This window comes from Lacerta agilis, chromosome 14 (genome assembly GCF_009819535.1).
Source record: "Lacerta agilis isolate rLacAgi1 chromosome 14, rLacAgi1.pri, whole genome shotgun sequence".
Lineage (NCBI taxonomy): Eukaryota > Metazoa > Chordata > Lepidosauria > Squamata > Lacertidae > Lacerta > Lacerta agilis.
In genome coordinates this window covers 38,712,384-38,733,190 of record NC_046325.1, presented here as the reverse complement: position 1 = coordinate 38,733,190, position 20,807 = coordinate 38,712,384, and the positions used below count along the sequence as shown (strand labels likewise).

General features: G+C 41.4%; 1 protein-coding gene across 8 annotated transcripts in view; it reads left to right on the top strand.

Annotated features, from left to right (window-relative positions):
• The window catches only part of GPATCH8 (G-patch domain containing 8), a 78,838-nt gene that overhangs the window by 39,573 nt on the left and 18,458 nt on the right, over positions 1-20,807 (top strand). For 5 of the 8 annotated variants that reach the window (XM_033168963.1, XM_033168964.1, XM_033168967.1 and 2 more), the window contains 3 exons: positions 14,968-15,035; positions 16,526-16,612; positions 17,308-17,451. In XM_033168963.1, coding sequence (XP_033024854.1) covers positions 14,968-15,035; positions 16,526-16,612; positions 17,308-17,451 — 299 coding nt within the window. Of the gene's footprint in view, positions 1-12,831; positions 12,874-14,153; positions 14,170-14,967; positions 15,036-16,525; positions 16,613-17,307; positions 17,452-20,807 lie in introns of all 8 variants that reach the window. The other 3 variants (XM_033168969.1, XM_033168970.1, XM_033168968.1) reach the window with 2 other exon arrangements.

The window sequence follows — 20,807 nt, the reverse complement described above, 5'->3', positions numbered from 1 at the left end:
GGGTATGGCGGTCATGCAACTCTCATTGGGATTTAGCGGCAGCTACCAATTCTCTGCTAACGCAGTATATACTCTGCTTAGATGCACCACTTAGATGCACTCCGCTGACTTTGATTCTCCTATCTACACATCTGGTTGTCAGAATATCAAGGCATTTGATACCGATGCCAGAGGAATTTAAATGTATTCAGTCCTGTGCAGAGAGCTAGGAGGTAAAAATGAAACATTGGCAGCAAAGGACATCCATGATATCTCCATTTCTCCCTCTCACAAATTAAAATTTAATTCTTGCACACCTCTATTCTTGTTAAGATTCTGTATATTTTCTGAGTGCTGAGGCTGAAACAAAATCACCTATCAATCAGGAGCAGAAGGAGAGATACCCAAGCATTTCTATTTGGGGTGAAGCTGCACTTCCTATTCAAATACCAGTTTTCTGCTTCCACCTTCATTTTAGCAATTAAATACTCCTCCTATTCACTGTAAGTTGTCATTTGAATGAAGATTAAATTAATGTTCCTCTCTGCTCCGTGTTGAGCAGACAACGAATTACTATCCCATATTCCTCTGCATTGAATGGGAAATGTCCCCAGTTGAAAAGTGCATTTTGACCAGCCGTATCTGTTCTAGAGGACTAAACTCCAAACAGTTGCTTCTGGAAAGCTCAAAATGATTGCTGGATTCAGCTGCTACTAGTCAAGTATACAAACTCATACAATAAACTGGAGGTAAATTGCCAGTGATACTCAGTAATTATTGGTCTGAAGGCTCCCACAAGTTACTTAGAGACAGGAAGCCTTCCCACCATTAATGGTGGTGAAATGCTTTATGTTTTGCAGACGTGCTTGGGAATGCCCAGGTTTCTGGTAGCATCTGTACATCCCCCATATCTAAAGCAGATGTAGGTACATCATTGTGTTACCCTACATTCCTTTTTAGCAGCCTGAGTGTGTGCATTTGAAATGGTGATGGTAGCCTGGAGAACTAAGCTGCTGTTGTCTACTGAGTGTACCAATAGAAAGAATGCTCCATATTCCTGTGTGTTTTTCTTAAGAGTGGTGTTAAAAGACTTGCACTGGCTTCCCATCTGCAACCAGGCCAGGTTCAAGGTTTTTCTACAGAGCCCTGAATAACTTAGGCCCAGAATGCCTTTCCCTGTATATGCCAAATTGATCACTGAGATCATCTGATGGAGCTTGGTGGTCGTCCATGGACCAGAAGTGCAACTCATATGAATGAGGTTATGACATCAGTGTTGTGGGCCCAACTCTGGAACTCCCACCAGAACTCAGACAGGCATTGTCTCTGCTGAGTTTCAGAAGTCTGGTTAAAATCGCTTTATTTCAGGAAGTCTTTGCATCATGAATGCTTCTCTGATGTAATTTTTTCTGGTGTTCTTTGTTTAAATTTATGGGGTTTAATTTCTTCTAAATTTTGTATATTTTTATTGTTGTAAGCTGCTTTGAGACCTAGATGCTGAAGTGCAGGATATAAATTTTAACAGCAACAATGTTTATAGGATGGACTTTTAAACATGGGTCATTTTAAAAGGCTCAGTGAGTTAGGTCAAGAGCAATTTTGTCAGTGTTTTCACGCATGGTCTGGTAAGGAAAAGGACCACTGTTGAACTGCCTCTTGAGAAAATGTTTGTTCTTCATCCTATCCCAGTTATTGGCTGCATCTGATAATAACAAAGTATGTTTTATTGTTATGTGAACAACCCATAGGCATAGCCACATGGAGGAGAGAGCAAGCTTTTGCTGCAGTTAACCATGGTTTAGTGTTTTATCTGAACCTGGGCAAACTCTGACTACGGTAGTCTTAACTATGGATTACTGAAACAAGCCAATTTAATAAAACATGGCTTAAAATTGGCTTGTTTCAGTAAATGCTTTTTCTGGGTTTAGATAATAAACTGTGATCATTATAGCTGATCATTATATTCAACTGCAGCCACTGATTTTGGTCAGTGTTAAGCTAAAATACTCAAAAGCACACGAAAGCTCATACCAAGAACAAACTTAGTTGGACTCTAAGGTGCTACTGGAAGGATTTTTTTAATTTTTAATTTTGTTTTGACTATGGCAGACCAACACGGCTACCTACCTGTAACTAAAATACTCAGTTCTGCTCCTGTAACAGTGTAATGGCAAGTACAAAACTGTGCTTAAAAAGTTATTGAATTGCATTAGAGTGGGTGAAACAGTGCTAAGCAAGCATTGTTTCCAGACCACTTTCCTCAGATCACTCCACCGTTTCCAATAATGGTGGGCAGCTTGCCTCCATGCCTATTTCAGAGTGGCTTCTTTGTCCTCTCATGTTATATAGTGTTCTATACAAGAACAGTGATTCAGCCTTTTCTGAAAAGCAGAATGCAACCACTTCAGCTGCTTAGCAACACTTTGTCCTTGTTAGTGAAGATGTAGCAAAATGGTTATCTAGCATAGTACCTTAATTTTGTTTAATAGGCAGCTCATTCCCACCCCCAAGGTGGAAAGCGTTGATTATTTGAACTGTATAAGGGCATGGCTCAACCAGAAGTGTTGCTTGTGGTTGAGAATGTGCTATCGGTGCCTGAAGTTGCATTCCTAAATGGCAGGCCTTTGCAAAAAGCTGCACACAGACCCTGCTTAGGGTCGTCCTCTGCCAAGGACCACCATTGAAGTGACGTGGCCCTTCAACACTAGACCCATTAGAGGGTCTCCCATTAGAGGGGTCAGGCTTCTTGGCTCCGGAAAGGATGGTAAACTCAGGTCATGTTCCATTGCTTGGCTACCTCTGGGCTACTGACCTAGGTTTGCTTGGGGATCACATGGCCTCTTTGGAGTCTTCCCACAAGGAAGGAGTTTGGTTTCTTTAGAAGGGGCAGATAATCCTTATTTTCAGCTGGTTGGTTGGGAGGTACAAGTGAGGTCTCTTCTAAAATCATTGTTTTTGAGTTGCTACCCAGTCTCTGCTTCTTCCCATCTTACTATTGTGGCTTTCATTATTTCCCTAAAATGTCCCTTGTCTTTTGCTTGACTTGTGTCTACAGCATGAGTGTCCACTTAGATAACCTGGTTGATCTACCTTTTGATAGTGCTACAGACAGGCCATATAAGATCAACCCAAACGTGCTCTCTACTACCTTCCAATCTCCAGTGATATAGTTTATTACCAATTAACTCATGTATGAGAGGTATCCAATCTGTTCTGGAGACGGTTGCACTTCTGCTAAAGGTTCATAGCTTGGGGGCTCTCCTGGGTCCACTATGTCACAGAAGCTACAAATGGCCTTGGTGCTGTGTGTCTTTTACAAGCATTAAGACATATCTGGGTGACTAGCCTATCTTGATGTAGATAGCCTGGGTTTTGTGGTCTGTGGTCTAGTAAACGTCTGCCTGGAATTCATGCAATGTGTTGTGTGTGGAGCTGCTTTTGAACACAGTTTAGAAACTTCAGTTGCCGCAGAATGTAGTTATGACGTTATTAACAGGGACAGGGCATTATGATCATATTATGCCAATCTTTGCCTGCTTGTGCTGGCTTCCAATTTGTTTCCAGGCCCAGCCTGAGTGCTGGTTTTAACCTCTAAACCAGGGTGGTCCAATGTGTGGCCCTCAATATTTTTGGGGGGGCGGCCCTCGGGAACATTGGACATCTCCCCCTGAGCCCTCACACTGCCTTCCCAAAGCCAGGAAAGTGAAGTGTTGGGCTATGGGAAGGAGGCATGAGGGCTCTGACAGGGACCCAGAGTCCTCCTACTTTCTTCCCAAAGCCTACTTAGTGCTTTTCCAGCTTCCCGAAGGAGGTGGGAGGGTCTAGGATTCTGCCAGAGCTTCATGTCTCCTTCCCAAAGCCTGGCACCTTGTTTAGACAGCTTTGGGAAGGCAGGGTGAGGGCTGGAGAGTCCTCAAATTTTGGCCTCGCTCCTCGCCCCCAGTTGACAAGGCAGTGTGTGGCCTGTGAGTTCTGTATCAAACTACTCTTGTGGCCCACTTGATGTGAAAATTTGGGCCGCCCTGTTATAAACTAAAGCCTTACACAGCTTAGGGCCCTGTTACCTGATGTAACACTTCTTTTCACAAGGAACTACCCAGGTCTTAAGATCATGTACAGAAGCCCTTCTCCTTCTGAGGTGCAAAGGGTGACAGTGAGAGGGTTTTCAGTGGTGACCCACTGCTTTGTGGAATGTGTTCCCCAACTCATCTGGCTCCTGCATTAATGCCATTCTGACAACAGGTGAAGGTTTTTATTTTCTCCCAGGCTAATAACAATAACAATAATAATCTGTTTCAATATATGATTACATTGACTTGTGTTAACTTTTTATTGTACGTCACCTAGAGGTTACAGTGTTAAGCAACTCACAAGTTGAAAATTATCATATCATATCGTATCATATAATATATCTCATATCTCAATAATATAGATGGAACTTTCCTTCCTGTCAAGATAATGTGGCACAGCCAAGAACAATGCATATGCTGCCATATTTTAAATATAGGAAGAAATCTAGATGTTTTAGGCCAGGTATTGTTTGAGATGTGTACACCTCAAGGTGAAAGTCCTTTGTGAAAAAGGAGAAGTATTCCATTCCTGAAGAGCAAAGAGCTACTTATGAGGAGCCTGCTATAAGTCAGCCTGATATTTTGTTGTACCTCTTGACTTATAAAACCAGTTGTGCAGAAAGGAGCGTGACTGGCATATGCTTTCATATCTGGGACCAGATGTTGGAAGACAGCAAGGAGGAGGTAAATTATTCATAGTGAAACCAATGCATGCAATAATAGTTGTACTGGTACAAGAAAGGAAGGTGGCAGGAATAGACAATGAAAGCAAAAGATCACATGAATATATTCAACAGGAGAACAAAGCAGAAACAAACAAGCTAAAAATGAAGCTGGCTTCATAAATGAGGATAGCATTATGACCAAGTACTTGTAGCATTTTATTGCCAGCAAGAGAAGGCAGAGATTGCCACACTGCAAGTCAAATTATAGCTTTTATCATAATTGTTCAGGGTTGAGGAACCTTGGCCACCCCCATTCCTGTTTTTATCTGGCCTTTTGCGACTTCTGAATATTGATTCTCTGCTTCTGGAAAAGCTGTGCCTGCATTGGTATGGGCCATTGTTAACATGGGGGTAATATTTATGAAAAATTACACTTTTGCCCATACACTTGTGTGTGGGTGTGTGAAAAGAGGTGATGGGCCATATTCAGGCTGAGCTATAACCTGGAAAGTATATGTGAAGCATCCAAGGACAATGTCTCAATTTTTTTTATAGAGTCATAGAAACATAGAGTTGGAAGGGACTCTGAGGATCATCTAGTACAACCCCTGGAGATCGAACCTCTCCCTTGAAAAGACTTTGCTACACTGCAAGAAAAGTCACCCTTTTCAGAAGTTTGAAAGAACCCCAAGAGGACACTGTTAACACCCTTTTGTTGAAGATAGCAGTGAGTTCAGCTAAGGCAAGATAGAGCTAGTGTAGCATGATAGCTAAAGGGTTAGGGCTGAGGATTCCCTGAATCACCTTGACCTAAGCTCACCCAACTGCCATCTATAATCTTCCATAACTCTGACTTGGCAGTGTGGGTGTGACTTAGCCCTAATTCACCTGGCACCTTCGTTGGATAATTTTAGGCACCAAGTAAAAATATCTTCTCCCAGGCCTTTGGCTAATTAAACAATTTATGACCTTTTAAAATGTGAGGGTGTTTTTTGTGTTAGTATGTTATGTATTTTTGTGTTTCCATATTGTAAACCACTCTGTGATCCTTGGATGAAGAGCGGTATAGAAATTTAATTAATAATATTATTTATTATAATTATTTCTACAACTCTCTATTCAAAGCATGGGTGCCATCCTGATATAGCGGGACTAGATCTCCTATTATCACTGACCATTGGCCATGCTATCCAGGGCTGATAGAAGTTGGAGTCCAACAACATCTGGAGGAAAACAGGATGGCTACCCCTGCACTAAAAGCATTATAGAAATGTGGAATGTGACTTTTGGGTAGATTTAGTGAAACTTTGTACAGTGGTATCTCTGGTTGCAAACGGGATCCGTTCCGGAGGCCCTTTCACAACATGAAAAGAGCGCAACCTGAAGTGCCGTATGTGCGCGGCGCGATTCGGCACTTCTGTGCATGCGCAAAGTGTGATTTAGCGCTTCTGCACATGCGCGCGCCCCGAAACCCGGAAGCAACCCGTTCCGGTATTTCTGGGTTTGCCGTGTTCATAACCCATAGCGAACACAACCCACAGCGAACACAACCAGAGGTATGATTGTAACTAGGTTTCTAACAGTTGGAGCAAGTTTCCTTGGTTAAGTAAAAAGTTGGCAGGTGCTAACAGGGCATGCTTTAGAATCAGTTACGCAGGATGCACATATTCACAGACTCTGGATAACCGGTTCCCAAATATTCCCCAAAGAGGATCTTTTGCTCATATGGCTTGTTTGTTTTTTAAATAAAGTATTTTAAATCTGTGATATGCTCGTACGTCACTGAACCAGTTCTGAAATGGTCTGTCTGCACACATCTTTCTGTGCATGCTCATGGCTGAACATCCAGCCAAGCTGCTGTTGAAGGACCAGTGTGTTTGACCTTTGCCCCCAGTTGTGGCTACTCCTTTTGTATTCTCTTATGGGCATGGAGAATGAGGGAGCAGGGATCACCCGCTTGGCATGATCTTGTCTGTATAACTCAGTGCTTTAAGCTGTCTTCATTACATGTTTGAGTGCAATCCTTAAGTTAACGGGGCTAATATATTCATATAAGATATTTTTTAGCCTGCCATTTCAGGGCCAAGCCCTCACAAGGCAACTTCTAACATACATTTTGTGTGGTTTTTTAAAATCATTCCTCCAAGGACTTCCACCTGCTTGATAGAAATATGCCGCCTTATACTCTAGGTTACTTAGCATATCAAGCCAAATCTTGCTGTCCCATCCACATCTTTGCCGCCATATTTGCTATAGAAAGTGAAGGCCACTGCAGCTTATCGTTCTGCTTGTTTGTGCACCCCGGTCACATGTCAAGCCATTTCTGTTTTCACATGTATGTTGTCACTTCTATTTAAACTGTAAATCCTAAAACCTGAAATGTTCACTATTGGTTACCATTTCTGTAGCTTTTTAAATGACACAAGTGATCTTTGATTGTATTCTGTCCTTACACCAGCTCTGTGACTAGGTAGTTAATTTATAGATGGTGAACTTAGACTCAAGATTACCCAACAGCTATATTTGCACATAACACTAAACCAAGGACAGTCCTGTGTGAGCCTTGGGTTTATGCATTTGGTCTCCTCCTCATTTACTTTTATGAATCCACGAGAAGGTATTCAGAGGCTTTCTCTTCTCTCTTTGATTAAACATAATGTCGGAACCCAGACAAACTGCAGTTACCCTTAGCTGTGACTTGTTAAACAAGACAGCTTCAAACCTGTCTTTAGGAAGCTGGCTTGCTTTGGTGAACCATAATTAAGATTAGCCATAGTTTGGGTTAGCTGTAGTTTGGGTTTGCACATAATGCTAAACTGTGATTAATCAATACTATTAGCACATGCTTCCCTTCTCTTTCTCATGGCCATTACAGAGTCCAAGAGCAAGAGAGGGGAGGGCAGAGCACGTGAGCTTGTAGCATACATTGGCTCATCCTTACTAAACCTCTGGGCCATTAAGCCTCTGAGATCTCCCTCACATTAATCATGAGATCACAAGTGTTACCCTTCTCCAGTCCTTTTTTTGGGTGGGGGTGGGGTGGGGGAGTACACAGGGGTACGCATACCCCAGAAATTTTGTGAACCTTTGTACTTTTGTCCATTTACTGTATTTATTCCCCCCCGATTTGAACTATAAAATGTTGATTTTCTTGAGTCAAAATGAGAGCACCCCCTAAAATTTTTTTTAAAAAAAACACACTGCCATTCTCCCTGAAAAGTACCTAACAGCTGAAGCAGGAAATCAAACAAACGACTCCTTTCACAGCTCTGTGTAAGTCTCAGAGCTCTTGAACAGAAAGTGGAGAAGCCAAGAGGATAGAAAGGAAAGGAAAGAGCTCTGGCAGACTGTGTGGAGGAAAACAGAGAAACTAAGGGAAGAAAGTGTGCTGCTGCAAGAGTCGGGAGAGAGAAGGTGTGCAGGTGCACACACATGTTGGATTCAGTACAATACTCACACCATTTTTTTTAGTAAAACACTCCTTTTGAAATTGCATAACACCCCCCTGGGTCCGGCTATCCCCTTTCAGAGTCCCTTCCAACACTCATGCTGATAGCAAAAATGCTTTTGTATTATTTGTAAGCCAAGATGCATATCTGGTTATATGCATGTATTTTCTATATTAGCACGCCCCCAAGCCCCCCATCCAGCAACCTGCAGCAGGAAGGGGCTTTTGTCAGGCACAGACATCCATTCCCAGCTCTTTATCCCTGCAGGATCAGTGCCTTAGACTCCTTCACTTGGTACTCAGGCCAGTGCTGGGCAAATCATGTCCCTGGACCTCAGGTGTTTGCAAGATGTCACTGGTCTTGCCTGGAACCAATGGAGAGAGGGATTTCTGTAACTTGGGGTTTCACTACAGAGCATGCAGTGCATTGGTCATTACTGCACAGCAACTGAAAACATAGGCCTTTGGTTGATCTTATTGACATCTAACACCCTTTTAGAATGTGGCTTTTGGGGGGGCAGTATTGCTTTTGGTTTGATTTTATATGTTGTGCTCTTGTTGTGAACTGCCCTGAGACCTCCAGGTATAGGGCAGTGTATAAGTTGAATGAATGAATAAAGATAGCCCTGCTCCTTTTTTTCTAATGCAAACTTTTAATGTTCAAAAAGCACTTCTGTTTCTTTAAATCCCAAGGAAATGTGAGAACTCCGAGAGCGGACACCTGCTGGGACCGACCCAGAGGCTTCACACAGCCTGCTTTCTTTCTCCACCTCCACATGTCTTGCTAGATTATCTTTCAGATATTTGCAAAGCTTAAGGCAGGTGCTGTATGAGGAATGCAACTTGGAGTTCCTCTTTTTAAAAAAAAAAAAAAAAAAAAAAGGTCAAGCATGTGTTTCTGTCACGGGTGTGCAAATGGCATAGGGTGTATGTGGAGTATTTAAGCTGTAGAATATCAGGCTGTAAAAATACCTTGTACATTGTTTAAAAAGCTATCTCGGGTTTCATCTTAAAAGGGGTTGGCATTTGGACAAGAGCAACTTCTTCTGCAGGCTAGTAGTTTCCCTTCTTGCTATAAGACTCAGTAATTCCCTTCCCTTTGCCCAAGTTCTGTTATGTCAGCACTGCCAAACAACTTGACTAAAGAGAGGAGAACATGACAGAATCTTCTGTAGTCTTTGATTTCCCACCACATAAGGAAGAGAGGGAGGGAGAAGAATGTGATATAGATGGTAGTAGCCTATTTAGTCAGTAGAAAATAAAATTTAATGTGTTTTTATTTCATTTGCTTTGGGGACCCTTTTTAAGGCCCCCAAAGTGACGCACACATATTTATGCAAATGAGTTTTATTTATAGAACTTGGATGATGTGGAAATTTGTTGGCAAGTTACTTGGAAGGGATTTTGAGGCTTAAGCAATGGCAAATCGGGAAGGGGCTTAGACGATAAAGGGGGAGTTGACAAGGGAAGATTGGTTCTAGTGCTGTTGAAAGGATTTTGGCAGGCACTATGTGGAAATATTACTTGAATGATGAGGGCTGGGATATTTCTAAACACTCTCTCTGCTATTGGTGATGCAAAAATATGTGTGTTGCCTCTGGACATATTTATTAAGTGAGCATTTTCACCTTCTGGCTCATCTGAAATTTAACATCTCTAGCCTAAAGGCAACTCATTGTCTGGCCAGCACCTTGAGGGGAAAGGAAGACAGCCTGGGCATTTCATTATACAGTATGCAGCTCTGAGCTCCTTGGAAAAATGCATCCCAAAAGAAGGCATGAAAGCACCATCTGCTTTCCTCCCCACTTCCATTTTGCTGAGTGAGATCTGGCCAAGCATTGCTCCCATCTTAGAAGTTAAGCCTTTTGAAGAACAACTTGTTCTTTTTACAAATAAGACTGAAATGGTCTCTTTCACACACAAATGGAAGAAGTTGTTAACAGATTTTAACTATTAATTCCTTTGCCTGAATCAATCAATTAACGTGCTGTATTGGAGAGCTTGTTGTTAGTGATGGGATCAGTCTGCAGCATCCCTCCTAATGAAGCAATACGAATCTCCGTCAAAGTGGTACCTGTTAGAGTCAGGTGCTCCCTTTCATAGCATCATAGAGTTGGAATGGATTCTGAGGATCACCCAGTCCAACCCGAATATGCAGCTATACCATACAGGGATCGAAACTGCAACCTTAGTGTTATCAGCACCACACTCTTAACCAACTGAGCTTACCCTTAGGACGTGAAGCATCACTCTATTTCTTAACACTGCAGCCCTGGAAATACTTTGCCTCACTATACCAAGAAGTATAGATTCTGATTTTTTCAGAAGGGTGATTCTGGAACCAGGGAGGAAAAAACCATTCAACTGTGGGCTAATTAGGCAAAGGCAAAGTTATTGGATGATGGCAGATCACGTCAAAACATTTCATTCTGGTTTCTGGGCCCAGGGACTGAGACTGCATTGGTGGACAGCCTCTGCTGGACTGGGGGGTACACCTATGTTCTCTTGGACCTTTCAACCATCAACCATGGTATTTTTCAGGATTACCTGGCCAACCAGGTGCTGGGGGGGGGGCAGTGATTTGTGCTGTTTCTGGTCCTTCTTGGAGTGCAGGTTTCAGAAAGACAGTCCTTGGCCATTGGGCTGTCATGTTCCCCGTCTTCTATCCTGTTTGTCATTGGAATGAAACAACGGGGATGGGGGTTGTCCAGAGAATTAGAGTGTGGGGTTGTTTGTATGTGGGTGACATGTAACTCAAATACTGGGTTCTTCTATGAAGGCAATTGAAACCCTAAACTGGTGCCTGGGAGCAGGGTGTGGTCTAACAACCTGAAAACCCAAACAAGACAAAGTTACCTTGGTCAATGAGAAACCTGCTCCAAGATTGTGTGCTTCACCTGTTTTTGGAGGGGAAGCACTCCCTTCGAAGGGCTCAGGTTTGCAATTTGAAAGTGCTTCTGAGCCCGGCTTTTCTCCTTGGCTCCTTTTGGCAATAGTCAGAAGTGCTTCCGCATAGCTTAAGACAGTGTACCATCTTTGGCCTTTTCCTGGAGAAGGCAGATACAGCCACTGTCACTCATTGCTCACATTCAGCTTAGACAACTGCAATTTGTTTCAGAACTGGCAACTCATGCAGAATGTTGCTCCTAAGGTGCTGACCTGGCCTCCCATTCAGACCATGTTATTTTAGCACTCTTTGATCTACACTGGTTCCTGGTTTAGTTCTGAGCCCAATTTTTAAGGTGCTGGTTATTGCCCTCAAAGCCATAAATGGTTTGGGTCCAGTGTGCATTGAAGGACATAATCCCTTATTAGCTGGCTTTATGTTGCAGATGCTTGATGTCTCTTCTGTAATTTATTTCTATTTATTTTTTGCAGCTTATTTCATTCAGTTTCTTGTCTCAAAATAACTTAAAATAATAATGATGTAAGTAGCTCTTGGGGGACATTCTTTTTTTTTTTGCTCCCAAAGCACCACATAAATTTTAATGTAATTGAATAAATTGTGATTCACTTTGGCAGTGTAATACATTTAAAGCCAGGTGTGTAGAGTTGACAGCCTTTGCCCTTATATTTGAATTTCTGGAAAGGAAAGGATGACTTTACATTGAGGTATGGAGCAGGGGCCATGGTGGATGTATTTACAGGCAGTTGTCAAACATTCTTACAAGGAAACTGCTACAGCTAGCTGTGTTCTTGTTTTGTGACACATGTTCCGAGTCTATCCAGATTCTCAAGTTGCCATAGTGGCTAACTAGAGAATTGGATCAGTTTAATTTCTTCTCTCATGCATTGTTTTCCCAGTATAAATCAACCACCTCTCCCCTCCTGACCCGCTGGTTCTGCTGGGAAATGCATACAATCAATTGTGATATTGGTGTGGGTGGCAGGAAAATTTAACCCCCCCCCCTCTGTCGTTCATCATTCTTATTAAGTGTCCCACACTTCCCTGGCTGAACAATGTAACACAGAACACAAATTGTAAAATTAGATCTTCCACCTCTCCTTTAACTTGCCCTTTAAGTGAAGTGGCAAATGTCAGCCAGGTGGAAACGTGATTGAATGCTTCATATACCAAAAAATAAAAAATGCCCTCACCATAGAAAACTAACATGTCAGGGGAAATAAGTTGCAACATATACGTAATCTTTTCACTGACATACTAGTTTTTCTTTTGTGAAGTAATAGTCTGCCCCCTATTCTGTGAGACTTCATGCAGGGGGGGCATGATGCCAGGCCCCTCTTCTTCCAGCACCAGTCTAGATACTAAACGGCACCATCCCATAGATTAAGAGGCTCCATGTTTCAAACCTTCACCCTAAAGCTTATGGGGGATCTAGACTAGCCTTTCTCAACCTTTGATCCCCAGATCATTGTGGACTACAGCTCCCATCATCCCTAGCCAGCAGGACCAGTGGTCAGGGATGATGGGAGTTGTAGTCGAACAACATCAGGGGACATATTTCCGTTGTCAGTTTACAAAAAAAACACAACCTTTTTAAACCAGAGTTGCTGCTTGTTCCCAGTTTCAAGAAGGGTGGGGCGGGCAGGCAGGAAGTCTTAGGCGCCACTTTCATTCCTTCCCCCTACACATCCCCCCCCTGCCCCATAGGCCTGTTTTCTGTCCCTGACAGTTTCCTGCCTAACAAATGGTGTTTCTTTTTTACAGCATAATGATCCGGGACTTGTTGTGGTGATGGTAAACTTAGTGGTAATTTTTAATTTTCAGACTGAATTTACTTCTTTTTTTGTCATCAGAGCACCAAATATGTTAGGCTTACTTTTCTCTGTTGTAGCCTTCATCTTTTCTGCTTGGTCTTTTCATTTCCCTTTTTTTCCTTTCCATTTCTTCATGCACTCTTTCGTGTCTGATCCTTGTTCATTGAGGGGTTAATGCTCAGAAGGGATGTTTGTGTTAGAGCTGCCAAAAATTTGTGGAGAATCACTTCAAATATCAAATTTCTAATATTGTCCAAACTTGATTTCCCGCCTCCCTTCTCCCAACATGTGGTGGGTGTTGTTAGCAGTTGCTATGGCAATTTTCTAGCTAATTGAAAAACTAAAAACTTTGACTGCCTTAGAAAGCAAAAGTACTGATGAATTCTTCATATTATGAAGGAGCCTGCCACAATCACAAACTTGGATACAACAATCACAACTCTTGAAGAAAACAAAACAAACATTTTTTGGGGTTAGGGAAATGTGTATAGTTTTTAATAAGCTATCATGAATTTGGTCCTTTTGCTCAAAATTGCAGTCACTGCTTCTTATACCATTGGGCATAAAATCCCCTCCCCGCCCCCCTTTTTTGCTGAAAATGTGCATATACCTATATAAAAGTTACATTGGTAGAAAATGCTATTGGAAAGACCAGTTTTTCTAGATTTGAATCTTTCAGCCCCACATTCCAAATTATAAATATATTGAAAATGGTTCTTCTATATAAGACGTTTGGTTTGGAACCATGCTGATATTCATTCCTAAGTTAAATTTATGTCTGGGAGAGTTTGGAATTGGTTTGTCTTTTGTTTTGATGGCACTTCAAGTGCAAAGAGCTCTTCAAGCTTTTTTTTTTTTTAATTAAAAAAAAAACCCTCACAATGATCTTGTGAGGAAGGCCACAATTCATACTGCAGAGATAAGCAGCAGAGGCAAGGCCACTCGAGTCATTTGACAGAGGTGAGATGTGAACCCAGGTCTCTTAAGTGCAGCCCTCTTTTCAGCTGGACTACACTAGCTCTAAAAAGTCAAAAGGTGTTGATAGCTAACTTTTTTGAGACATGGGTTCTCTAAAGCAATACCTCTTGTGCCATATGGATTGATTTTGACAATCTGGTCTCCTTATTTTGGCACAACTCAAGCTTGGACATCTTTAGCCCAAGGGTATAATAATATGTGTATTTGTGTGTATAACAAAGAGAGTATATTATTGACACCGATCCCCCCAAGACAGATAATAAGGGAAGTAAACGTTCTGTTTTTTCACTCAAGGTATGCACCGGATAAGGTAAGTAACTCCTTTTTTCCAGTGGCCTTACATCACAACTCACAGCGCATGTTGTGATGTAAAAATAAACACCCCCCCCAAAAGGCTGTGATAGTCAAAGTGCTCGTCTGCCCCATTTTGCTTTGTTTGGCTGGTTATGAGTGAATTAAAAATACGTACGGAATCTTCAGCATAGTTTGATTAGTTTCAAAGTCAGTTTTCTTCGCAACTAGTCCTTTTCACAGCTTACAAGTAAAGGGTAGGACACCCAGAGTGGCAGAATCCAGGAGGCCAATTTTTTGGTTGAAAGTCTTAAAGCTTAACATTGCAGAGGGAAGAATTCTATCTTCCTTTGACATCACTTCAGTATTTTGTTTGTAAAGCTAGACTTGCTGGGCATTAATGCATTTTTATTAACTAGAACATTTCTGATCTTCAGCCAAGATCATTCAGGAATACATAGTATTCTCTTTTATCACCCGAATCTCTCTTTTGTGTTCTTCCTCCATGCCCATAATTATTTTATCTTCCGGTGTGAGGGTGTTTGATCTCACTGTAAAGTTGCTAGAATATCTGGGCTGAGAGCTGCCAGCAGCAAGGGCTAAAAGCAGAACAGGTCTGGCACACCAAATGTGCGGGCTTGTGATTGTAAGCTGTGAGAATGGCTTATGTTTGGTTCTCTGTAGCTTTCTGGTCTCTGCACTCCAAGGCAAGATCTCTAACCAACCCAAACCCAATGTGTACAAAGCGACTCACCAGAGGCTGATCATTCTCCCCACCCCACCCAACACACCCCTAACCGGTTTTCTTCTCTTGCAGGAAGGACAGATCCCATCCCGATTGTCGTCAAATATGATGTCATGGGCATGGGACGGATGGAAATGGAGGTAAGTGATCTATCATTCAATGTACAGTATGTACATGAGGGCTATAGAGATGCTTTATACAATAATAAAAATGCAGTGCCTCTGTACATATGGAGCTCCTTGGGGGAGGGGAGTGCTTTTTGAAGATTTTGAATATCTTGAATGACTTGACATTGAGAACACAGAATCCACTCTCCTCCTCCACTTTTCTTTTCCTGGAAAGAAAGTTGTATATTAGCAAATTCAATCAGCAAATTAAAATTTTAATTGAACATTTAACAAACATATTAATTGGGCCTGTTACTATTCTTGTGCACAACAGCTCGCTTATCCCCTAAAAAGTACAAAACTGCCCCACACTTGTGCCGTGGGAAAGGTTACTCAGTTAACACTGTTGATGATGTGAGCAAAACTCGCCAAATTTAGGAAAGTAAACTAATGAACTGATGAACTACAATCATGTCAGAAGAATGCAGCATATTTTGATTGCTGAGCACACTGGAGAAGTAGTGGTGGCTTCTCTGCTTTGTAGCTGGAGCCAAACATCCTACCCCAGGAGTTCCCAAACTGTGATCCTCAAGCTTCACTCCGGTCGTCCATGACATGTAAACTATAATTAAAAACCATACAGTCTCTATCATAGTGCCTTACAATTGCTACAGTTGTCTTCTCAAAACATGAGCCAGGGCCATCCATTGGAATTGCCAGCAGATTCATGGAAATTCAGAAGTATGTGGTGTCAATTTCTGCTAGATGTGGTGAATGCTGTTCATTTAGAAGGCTTTAAAAGGGACCAGACAGGTGGATGGTGGTTTCATGCTGCTATTGTTAGTAGCTATCATTTATAATAATTAAATTTGGGATTTCCAAAAGTTCAGAGCCAGTATAGTCAGGAAGGGACTCTAGCTTTGTGTGCTGAAGCTTCCAGGCTCTCTTCTTGGCATCTCCAGTTAAAAGGATCTCCAGGACTAGGAAAAAAACCCTGCCTGCCATAGACCTCGGAGAGTCACTGTCAGCCAGAGTAGACAGAATTGTCTTTGAATAAGACAATGCAATCATTTCTTAGACTGGGTTGGTATAAATTTTGAATGCTGCTTTCTTTTTTAGGGATTAAGCTTTGCAGTATTGTGTGGGGAACTGTCCTCTTTCCTTTTTCTTTTTTCTTTTTTGATCCTATTGAAACCTTAATGTCAGGCTCCTAGTTTTGTGCATCATCATGGTTGGGGTTTTTTTTTTCCTTAAATGGTGTATAAATCTTGCTAAATCAATTAAATAAATAAAACTAATTTCCTTGAAACAAAAATCCATTACATAGCATCTGGTGTCCCTACTGGGGGTTCGCCAGCATGGAAATATTAGCTAATTGTTTTGTTCTCACTGTGGGGAAGAGCAGACTCACATTGGAGAGGAATCAGTTGCATGTTTGCTATATGTGACATTTTCTTGACTGGTTGGGTAATGCTCAGTGTGCATGCATGCCTGACTGATCTCTCTCTGCTTTTGTTGATTAGCTTGATTATGCCGAAGATGCCACAGAACGGAGGCGGGTCTTGGAAGTGGAGAAGGAAGACACCGAAGAACTGAGACAGAAGTACAAGGTACCCAAATGAATTCCCTCTGCTGTGGATAAAACATCTTTGTGCAGACTCATTTGGTCACACATGCACAAGACATGAACTTTATAAACCAGTCAAGGGACAGGATCCATCAGTGGACCATAGACTGGTTGCTGGAATTCTTGCAAAGACACTGAACTAGGGAGAGCATACTCAGGATCCTTTTAACCCAGATTATTATCACCTTAACTGTTCATTCAGGTTTGTTTGTTTTTTCAATTATTAAACTTAATAGCCAATTCTTTCTGGGAAGCCTTCACATGGCTGATGGCAGAGGCCAGAGCCTGTGCTTCCCTTCAGTTCTTCAGTCGCAGGTAACTGACAGATTTTCCTGTACTGTACTTGGGAAGGGAACAAACTCACTGCAGCTGCTCCTTCTCTGGCCAATAAATGGGGCCGGGTTGGTCTCCCCCTTGCCATGATGATCTTTCCTGGTGCCAGGAGGTACAGCCAGTGGCAGAGGCCAGAGGATGCCCCTCGTGGATTCTGCATTCCTATGGAAACAGGCGGCTTAAAAAAACAAAACACCAGTATAGCGTAAGCAGTGAGTTGAAAGGTAGCAGCTCAATAAACTATTGCCAGTAGGCATTTTTAATGCTTTATAGCGCCTTTCCTGACCATTTTGCTGTTTTTGTGCTAGTTAAACAAAATGTAATAGACTCTGTCTGCTGTTGCAGGATTATGTTGACAAAGAAAAGGCGATTGCCAAGGCCCTTGAGGACCTTCGAGCAAATTTTTACTGTGAGCTCTGTGATAAGCAGTACCAGAAGCATCAAGAGTTTGACAACCACATCAATTCCTATGACCACGCCCACAAACAGGTAAATGGAAATGGGCAGCCTATTGTCGTATGTGGTTTGATCATCTTCTTGTAGGGAGAGGCAGTAGTTTTATCCATACAGTGACTTTATTTTCTGTTGTCTGCTTTGCTGTCGTCTCCCCCACAGTCTGCCTTGATGCCCCATGGCTTAGTGAATGATTGCAACTGAACTTAATCCTAGCATCGTGTTAGTTTTTTTGTCCCGATGTGGAAGAAAATTAAGACCGCACCTGTTTTGGACTTTGGTAGTAGGTTATTAGCTTAAAGGGGGGATTTAGAGTTATATAAATTGATATAGTTATAAATAGTTACAGATTTTGTGTAAATATGTCAGGCTTGAAGACTTTCACATCTAATGTAAGAGGTGAACAGTTGGAAGCTTTTGATAATGTAGAATTGTCAACATTACACAATAGAAAGAGAGCTCATTAGATCATTAGTGCCATTTTGATATTTTGGGCAAACTGTAATAGGCAGAATGATCCTCATTTACTGGCCAGGTCTTTTAAATCATGTCTGTCTGATTTTTGCAGTAGATAAAAGTGTAAAAAGCAGGTGAAGGGGCTCAAGTTTCCTTTGAAGCTCCTCTGACCTGTGTAAACCTAAATGTGAGACTGTAGAAGACTGTGATCTCACTTCGTGGAGTGATCTGAATTCTGGGCATGCTCAGAAGCATTCATGTTCTAAGGCTAGGATTATCAGCTGAGATCACTGACACCCTTGAGAACTTGACCTGGTGCCCATGAGGCCTCTGATAGTCCTTTCTATTTCCAATTTCAACTCCTTGTGTTTTTCAAAGTTCACTTTGGCAATTGAGCAGAAAGCAGAGCAACAGAGATGATAGAAGGGAAGGGGAGGAAGAAAACAGAGGTGCAAGGAAGGATAAGGTGTGGTGCCAGTGGGGGTGGAAGAATGAATTTGTGTGAGAGAAGGCATGTGCAGGGAGGGATTCACACATGCCTGTGTCAGATTCAGAAAAATTGGTCTTCTTGGAACTGCGTAGTTTCTTCATGGTTCCTCTTCCCCCAACAATCATCAAATTGCAGGTCATACCTGCCTCCATTGACTAAACTGTGAAAATCATACATTCAGTGCTTGATACTGTGCAGTTTGCTACTGGAAGCTTTAATTTAGTGGGGTTTAGGGGGACACTGTGTAAAATCAGACATATTCAAGTGGCTCTGTTTTTAAATCTGTTAGACCTCACATTTACCCTTGGAATAGTTGAGAGACCCATATGCATGTACTTTTGCTCTTTCTGTTTGTCTAGCAGAGGGAGAGGGATGGGGAGGTGCAGGGTGGTGCTCACAACACTCTCTCTCATATGGGCCCAAAAAGGTTGGCAACCCCTACTTGAGTCACTGTAATCAGGTCCCCAAACTGAGCCTTGGGGTGTGGGGTGATACCTCAAATCAATCTGACTTTGTTGCTTTTATTGTTTTGTTGTTTTCTGTGGTTTTGAAGTGTTATAGCTTTAATTCGATATGGATTTTGTGTAGGCTTTAACTTCTGTTAGCTGCTTTGAGTTTCAATAAAGGAGGGGGATAATAATAAAATAAGTGCTTCAGGTTTGAACATATAGATTTAAAAAAAACACCATAATCTTGGGAATAGATGGGCATTGGAGGAAACAGCTAAGATTGCCAATAAGGTTGGAGCCAGCAAGTACTATGTGTGTATTGACAGGAAACCTTGTAAAGTTTTGAAGACAACATCACCCCACTGGATATTAAGCTTCTTGCTGATTTTTCAGTGTTTATTAAATTATCTTCCAGCTGACACACACAAAGGCTAGAAAATTTGTTGGGCAGAAATTTACTTAAAAAAAAAAAAAGCTGAGATTGCCAAAATGTCAAGTTTGTAATACGCCATTTTTTTCTGGGGAGTACTGGCTGGTATATGAACTTTAATCAGGCTGAAATTGTAAAGTCTTGTCAGTGATAGAAGATAATTTGCAAAAAAGCACAGCTATTTAGGAATGAGATCCAGACTCTGATCTCTATTATGGAGAAACTGGAAATTTTGGTTGATGAGACAAATATAACACATATTACTATCTTGATGTGTTTGAAAATAGTGGCATTCTCTCTTTCAGGAGTTAAATCAACAAATTCTACAACTTACATTTTTCTTATTTCCAAAGATAAGGAATTTTCTGTCTATGCAAGTTAGAAAACAATCACTTCTCAAAAAATCTGAATTTTGAAAAAACTGTGTTCAGGCACAATTCCTTGTCCTCTAAAATAGCTGTATCCTAATATGCATTAATACTGCAAGTGTAAAATACTACCAACAGAAATGGGGAAAGCCTCTGCAAAGGCAAATTCCTCCAGAAGTTTGAGCTTTCCGCTTTGAACGTGGAAATCAATTTGCCATGAGCTCCATGTTGAGAGCTGCTTGAACTGTATCCATACAGCAATACAATGACATCTGACGTCTCAGAACTTAGGCAAGATCTATAAAATTGGCATTAATAATTGCTTGTGCTGTGCCAGAAATTTAAGCAGACTTCTTCCACTTGAGGTGGACATGTTATAGAAGCTCATACATTTTGGAAAATGATTGCCCAAGAGATATCATCCCTTATTAATGTAAATGTACCTATGGATCTTAATTTTATGCCGGATTTAGTCTCCTGAAAGAAACACAATCTACATAGTATTAAATGCTCTGGTAGTTGTTGCGAGACTGGTTTCTTCTCGTTAGAAAGTAAGGTGATACCTTCAAAACAAGAATGGCGGAAAAAAATTATAGCACCCCATTTCAAATTCATTAAAACACGTTAATAAAATAAAGAGCCCAATAGTCATTTTTATAAATAACTGTTTGTCACTGGGCTATGACTAATTTGGATGATTAAACCCTATGTAGAGGGGATAACCTTTCTATTGTAAAAGTATTTTATCTTTTGTGTGGAGTGTATGTTTTGATATTTTTGTACATTTTGATACTTGTCTCAGAATTCCTGGGACATGGTGAGAGTAGGACACAATTCCGCTTAATCACCCCGTAATGGTCATGGTGGCAGCATCACCCTTCTCTTGTGGAGTGAGAGAGAAGCCCCTCATTCATTTGGGGCGAAATTATACGGATGTCACAATGGAAAGAAAACAGGAAATGAGATAGTAAACCTATTTTGCCAATGAATATGCTAACTGCTGAAAGCACACTTTGAGTTGTATCAAAATTCTTGAAGCTTAGAAGTACAGAGCATAACCATTAAAAAAACGAGATCATGGTGGTTATGTATGCTAGTATAAACCTAATCTTCAGAGCACCAGAAAGTGTTCCAACTAGGGGCTGTTCATTAGGGAGATTGTGTCTGGAAATCAGGACACTCAGTGTCTCTACCTTTTG